The sequence below is a fragment of the Bos taurus genome, chromosome 22 (genome assembly GCF_002263795.3).
Source record: "Bos taurus isolate L1 Dominette 01449 registration number 42190680 breed Hereford chromosome 22, ARS-UCD2.0, whole genome shotgun sequence".
Lineage (NCBI taxonomy): Eukaryota > Metazoa > Chordata > Mammalia > Artiodactyla > Bovidae > Bos > Bos taurus.
Window position 1 is genome coordinate 50,033,435 of NC_037349.1, and position 6,388 is coordinate 50,039,822.

General features: G+C 60.6%; 2 protein-coding genes across 5 annotated transcripts; both read left to right on the forward strand.

Moving 5' to 3' along the window:
• Positions 1-235: 235 nt before the first annotated feature.
• On the forward strand, positions 236-3,116 carry NAA80 (N-alpha-acetyltransferase 80, NatH catalytic subunit). Its single transcript, XM_015459643.2, has 2 exons — positions 236-302; positions 1,968-3,116. The coding sequence occupies exon 2, from the start codon at positions 2,145-2,147 to the stop codon at positions 2,913-2,915; it is 771 nt and encodes a 256-aa protein (XP_015315129.1). The 5' UTR covers positions 236-302; positions 1,968-2,144; the 3' UTR covers positions 2,916-3,116.
• HYAL3 (hyaluronidase 3) lies at positions 236-6,006 on the forward strand. Of its 4 annotated transcripts, none has more exons than XM_010817849.4 (4): positions 236-302; positions 3,828-4,738; positions 5,092-5,181; positions 5,300-6,006. In XM_010817849.4, the coding sequence occupies exons 2-4, from the start codon at positions 3,845-3,847 to the stop codon at positions 5,573-5,575; spliced, it is 1,260 nt and encodes a 419-aa protein (XP_010816151.1). In that variant the 5' UTR covers positions 236-302; positions 3,828-3,844; the 3' UTR covers positions 5,576-6,006. The 4 variants fall into 4 exon arrangements, with proteins under 4 accessions (XP_010816151.1, XP_024838796.1, XP_024838797.1 ...); NM_001206252.1 differs by lacking the exon at positions 236-302 and adding an exon at positions 686-714 and having other exon boundaries at positions 5,300-6,002; XM_024983028.2 differs by lacking the exon at positions 5,092-5,181 and having other exon boundaries at positions 236-714.
• The last annotated feature ends 382 nt before the right edge of the window (positions 6,007-6,388 follow it).

Sequence of the window (6,388 nt, forward strand, 5' to 3'; positions counted from 1 at the left end):
AAACTAGGGTGGGAGGAACAGAGCTAGAGGCCGGGTAAAGACCCGGTCTGCGTCTGGTCGGTGTTACGACCCGCCGGGCCAGGGGCGGGGCCTAGGCGGAGGTACATGGCGGCCGGGGCGGGGCCTGGCCGCCGGGAAGACCAAGGACTAGGCTGTGTGCCGCGGCCCGGGAGAGCTGCAGTTCGTCCGCCCTACCGCTAGGGGGTGAGCGCCGAGAGCCGGAGCGGTCCGAGCCAGAGACAACGAGATACCGATCCAGGAGAAGCGAGGACGCGGAGCATCCCGGAGCCCGGCAACAACATGTCAGTACTACCCCGTTCCCTGCGCGGCGTTCGTCTTCACTGTCCCCCCGCTCTCCCCGTCCGCTCCGCGCGGACAGTTCTCAAGTTGACTAGCCGCCCCGCACGCCCTTCTTGCGTCTGTCGTTCCCTCCCAAAGCATGCCGAGCCACACCTGCCCAGAGTCTAGGTTCCGAAACCCCCACCCCCAGACTCCACGGTTTGTCACCCACTGGGAGGAAGAGGGAAATCGAGGCAAGAGAGACTGCCGCCTCTGTCGGTGGACCCGGGAGCCCCGCCCCATAGAAGGTGGGGTCGGCATACAAGGGGTTAAGTCTGTGGGGGAAGTCTGGGGTTCCAGGCCCAGGGGGCGGATCCTGGGGCTTCCTCCCTCCAGGTCCAGGGGTGCAGCTGCTGGCGGAGGTGGCTGATGCAGGTGAGAGGCTTATAGCCCTCTGAATGTGACGGAAGGGGTGTGAGGGAAGGGGGCTGCCTGTTAACTGACCAGTGTGAAATTGGCCTCAAGCTCACAAGGTCTTCCTGGGGAGGTGGGGATGGGGAGGGAGCCAGCGCATCCCCTCTGAAGCAGGTGAGTAGAAAGATGGGGCCCAGAGGCCACCTGTCGCTAGAAATCCCCCAGCATAGACCCTCCTGCCAGCAGAACCTGAGGTGGGATGGGCAAGCAATGGAGTTTGGGGGCAGGAGGTCTGAGCCCCCAATCTGCTAGCCGTTAGACATCCCTGTGGGTGTAGGAAGGAAGCTGTGGTTCTTATCTAGAGTGGCTACGAAACAGACCTGTGGGGAACCAGGCTTGCAGGAGCCACGTTGCTGTATGAGCCAGGCCACTTCGGAGGGGCAGTTGGGTCCATATGCAATCAAAGTGTACCAAGCTGGGCCGTTTTGGGGAGGGAGCCATGGACTCTGTCCCCTAGGCAGGGAAAGCAGTCCAGGGAGGGGAAATTTGAGCCTGATGGGTGGGTGAATGGCAACCCAGGATCTAAGTGGCCAGCATGGCCCAGATGTTCAAAAAGTCTAGGACTTAGAGTAGGGAGTAGGGAGAGGGGAATTCCTGGGGTAGCTGTGTTTTCTCCAACGGTAACCTGAGGTTAAAGCAGGGGGTTGTGGCATCTAGTTTGCATGTTCTGTCTGATGGCTAGCCAGCTGCAATGGTGTAGGGCTGGATCTACTGTCCTGGGGAGGACAGAGTGGTAGCCGGAGCAGGCTGGGGCCAGGCCTCTTGAGTTCTTGGGCCCAGCCCTAGCCTTTAGCCCTCAGCCTCCATCCAGTATAAGGCAGAGCACCCTGGACCCATCCCCTGTGCGCTCCATCTGAATCAGCGCTTCCAAGTATAAGGGATGGGATCCTCCAGGTCACCTGGGCCATCAGATGAGATCCAGGATGCATGGCCCTCCCTAGCACTCTGTCAGGCACTCCTGCCCCAACCCCATCCTCCCTTCTGGCACAACCCAGCATGGCTGTTATCCACAGGAGCAGCAATGTTGTGGTCTGAGGAGATCCCACAGCCTGGAGACTGTGGCCTTAATCCCCTGCCTGGCCCTGAGCCATCTGTACCCCAGGAGATGACCCTGGCTCCTGACTCAGCTGGGCCTGGATCCTACATGTAGGCAAGAACTGACTCTGAGCCCTGGCCGAGGCACGCTGATCCATAGCCTAGACACTGTGCACCAGGTGGGGCCGATCCTGAGTACCAATCCAGCCCAATTGACTCTGGATCCTGCGTGCCAGCCAGAGGTGACCCTGAGATCCAGCCTGGCCAAGCCGACCCTGGATCCTACACACCAGCCAGAGCTGACCCTGAGCCCCAGGCTAGCTGAGCTGACCCTGGTTTCCACATGCCATCCAGAGATGACCCTCAGTTCTGGTTCAGCTCAGCTGACCCTGGATCATGCACGCCAGCCAGAGGAGACCCCAGTCCCCAACCTGGTTGAGCTGACCCTGGAGCCTGTGCACTGCCGACCCGAACTCCTGGATGCCTGTGCCGACCTCATCAACGAGCAGTGGCCCCGCAGCCGCGCCTCCCGCCTCCACTCCTTGGGCCAGTCCTCAGACGCCTTCCCTCTCTGCTTGATGCTGCTAAGCCCCCGACCCATGCCAGAGGCAGCCCCCATTGTAGTGGGCCATGCCCGCCTGTCCCGGGTGCTGGACCGGCCCCAGAGCCTTCTAGTGGAGACCGTGGTGGTGGCCCGGGCACTGAGGGGCCGTGGTTTTGGCCGCCGTCTCATGGAGGGCCTCGAAGCCTTTGCTCGGGCCCGGGGCTTCCGCCGGCTACACCTCACCACCCATGACCAGCTGCACTTTTATGCCCATCTGGGCTACCAGCTGGGTGAGCCAGTGCAGGGCCTGGTCTTCACCAGCCGGCGACTGCCTGCCACCCTGCTCAATGCCTTCCCCAGGGCCCCCTTTCCCCGGTCACCCTGCAAGGTCACCCCTAGCCTGACTGCCCAAGCTGCCCCAAAAGTCCCCAAGGGGTCATCATCGCTGCCACCCCCTCCCCTGCCTGAACCCCTGACCACCTTACCCCCACCTCCAGCAGGGCCCCCTCCACAAAGCCTCCTGGAGACACAATACCAAGACCTGAGAGGACGCCCCATATTCTGGATGGAGAAAGACATCTGAGGCTATTCCCAGGGCAAGATGCTGTCTTTCTGGGTCAGTTGACTGCCCACAACAGTAGCAGCTTCAGCCCACTGGCCATCCCTCAGCTTCTAGCCCCTGAGGGCAGCTTCCTGAGGCATGTTTCCTGAGTGCCAGTGGAGATGGCACCATGGCTGTGGCTCAGAGCTCTGTGTGGCTGAATAAAGGCTTGTTGGGTGTGTCTGTGACAGTGTATTTGTTGACCCCCACCCTCACCTCCCAGTCATTTCTTAGGTCCGCTATCCCTGCAGGAGCCCCCTAGTGCACCTTGGCCTCAGGGCCATGGATGGAGGGCAAGCCCTTGCTTCTCTCACTCTGCCTGCCTCAGGCGTCAAGGTGTTTCTTTCCACCTTCACTCATCACTGTTCGCTGAGCACCTGCTGTGTGACAGACCCTGGACTGGACACAGGCAGGGAGGAACTAGACAGATAGGGTGTCAACTCAAGGGATAGGGCAGGCGTAGAGTGACAGGGCCTCTGCTGGGACAGTGGGAGCTCAAATGTCCTCACTGCACTTGCGCCAGAAGATGATGTCATAGCAGAGACCTGAGTGCTAAGTAGAAATTAAGTCAGGCAGAGTGGAAGTTGAGTGTTCTTGGGGCAGGAAACAAAATGGGCAGAGGGAAAAAGGGGACTTGTGAGAGCTGAGGGTGGGAGAGGTGTCAGAGGGCACAGCAGTGCCATGGTAGAGATGGACAACACGGGAAGGGAGATGCCCAGGCCAGCTTGGGCTGGGGTTGCTCTGAGAGGTCTACGAGACCCCTTAGGAACCTTGCTTTCCTTACCCCCCTTCCTTGTGAGGAGGAGCTAGAGGAGTCTTCCCAGCTTGGTCTGCTGTGGGGAAGGCGTGGCCATGGCCATGGACTCTTAAGCTCACACCCCTTCTCTCCTGCAGGTTTCCATCCCTGGGGCATGACCATGCAGCTAGGCCTGGCCCTGGTGCTAGGGGTGGCCCTGTGCTTGGGGTGTGGCCGATCCTTGCTGCAGGCCCCTGCACGCCCCTTCTCGGTGCTGTGGAACGTCCCTTCAGCACGCTGTAAGAACCGCTTTGGCGTGCCCCTGCCACTCGAGGCCCTGGGCATCTCAGCCAACCGTGGCCAGCATTTCCACGGCCAGAATGTCACCATCTTCTACAAGAACCGGCTCGGCTTCTACCCCTACCTTGGGCCAAGGGGCACAGTTCACAATGGGGGCATCCCACAGGCTGTGCCTCTGGGCTGCCACCTGGCACGGGCTGCCCATCAGATCCGCCACAGCCTGTGGCCGGGCTTCGCTGGCCTGGCAGTCCTGGACTGGGAGGAGTGGTGTCCACTCTGGGCTGGGAACTGGGGCCGCCGCCAAGTCTATCGGGCTGCCTCCTGGGCTTGGGCACAATGGGTATTCCCCAACCTGGATCCCCAGGAGCAGCTCCACAAGGCCCGTGTTGGCTTCGAACAGGCAGCCCGTGCACTGATGGAGGACACGTTGTGGCTCGGCCGGGCGCTGCAGCCCCAGGGGCTCTGGGGCTTCTATCGCTTCCCAGCCTGTGGCAATGGCTGGCGTGGTACGGCTTCCAATTACACGGGCCACTGCCATGCTGCTGCCGTGGCCCGCAACACCCAACTGCATTGGCTCTGGGCCGCCTCCAGCGCCCTCTTCCCCAGCATATACCTCCCACCCAGGCTACCACCTGCTCACCACCAGGCATTTGTCCGATACCGCCTGGAGGAGGCCTTCCGTGTGGCCATTGCTGGGCACCCACATCCCCTGCCTGTCCTGGCCTATGCCCGCCTCACACACCGGAGCTCTGGGAGGTTCCTGTCCCTGGTGAGTGAAACTGAAATCTACAGGTCTGATGGGGAGGCATGACATTCTCTGAGTGGAGGGGCTGAGAAGCCCCTCAAAGAGGCTCAGGGCCAAGGGGCCCTCCTCTAGAGGTGGAATCAGATCATGGCAGTGAGCCATGAAAGTTCTTGAAGGTAGCTGCTGCTGCTAAGTCGCTTCAGTTGTGTCCGACTCTGTGCGACCCCAGAGACGGCAGCCCACCAAGCTCCCCAGTCCCTGGGATTCTCCAGGCAAGAACACTGGAGTGGGGGCAGAGAGCTGCTAAGCCAGGGCAGAGGTAGGGCCATAAAGGAGCTGGGCACTCCTGCCCTGGCTTAGCAGCTCTCTGCCCCCAGGATGAACTTGTGCAGACCATTGGTGTGAGTGCAGCACTGGGGGCAGCCGGCGTGGTGCTCTGGGGGGACCTGAGCTTCTCCAGTTCTGAGGTGATCATTGCCCCACCTCCAGCCTGCCACACAGCCCATGCTGGGGTCCCAGAGACAGGGAAAGACCATGGCAGGGCCATGGGACAGGAGCATTGATACGTCCCTCCCTTGTCCTCAGGAGGAGTGCTGGCATCTCCATGACTACCTACTGGGCACCCTGGGTCCCTATGTGATCAACGTGACCAGGGCAGCCGTGGCCTGCAGTCACCAGCGGTGCCATGGCCATGGCCGTTGTGCTTGGCAAAACCCAGGACAACTAGAAGTCTTTCTGCATCTGCAGCCAGATGGCAGCCCTGGAGCTTGGGAGTCCTTCAGCTGCCGTTGTTACCACGGCTGGGCTGGCCCTACCTGCCAGGAGCCCAGGCCTGAGCTTAGGCCTGAAGAAGCACCATAAAGCCAGGAGTCACCTGCCCCTGACCGTCTTGTTCCTGCTGCCATTTTTCCAGTCCTGAAGGGAGGACTCTGTCCCCCTCTTGTTATATGTAGCTTATTGTCACTTCTCCCATGCACATACCCCACTTCCCATAGCACCCCTGGGGAGTGAAAGAGGCCAGAAGAAACACACCATTTTAAAACCAGAGGCCCTCTGAGATCACCTGATCCTCCTGACATGAAAGCAGCCTCAGGAAAAGTCAGTATGCCAAAAGGTTAAGGTTGCCAGCCCAGGGCTCTGTTCTACACCTCACTGAGTCTGCGCAGGGGTCACAGGAGACCCGTCCAGGGATGGGGGAGGCGGCCCCCAAGGAGATTCTGGCTAACATCTGCTAAGTGCTAAGCTGTTCCCTCTACTCTGCTTTAATCATAAAGTTACTTTTTCTCCCACTGCCTGAGGTTTGGCTGGTCCCGAGTTCTTCCAAACCCACCACCCTTCCCGTGGTGAGCGTCCTGCTGCAAAATGCAGACATGCGGGTCCTGCGTGGTGGACAGCACAGTGCGGGCAGCTTCAGAGTTAATGACTACACGTGCTGGGGGAAGGGCGCAGGGCATTGTGGGTGCATAGTTCAGCTAGAGCGTCGTGGGCTTATGGGCTCCCCAGGAGTAGACTACAATTCCCGAGGTGCTCTGCGCCCAGCCTGGCGCCGGTAATCTGCGCACGCAGCACCTTGGGAATAGAAAGTTCGGCCGCATGGATGCGGTCTGAGCCGAGTGGCTAGGGACTCGCCTTCCCAGCCACCCATTTAGCGGGGCGGGGCGCTTCGACCCATCT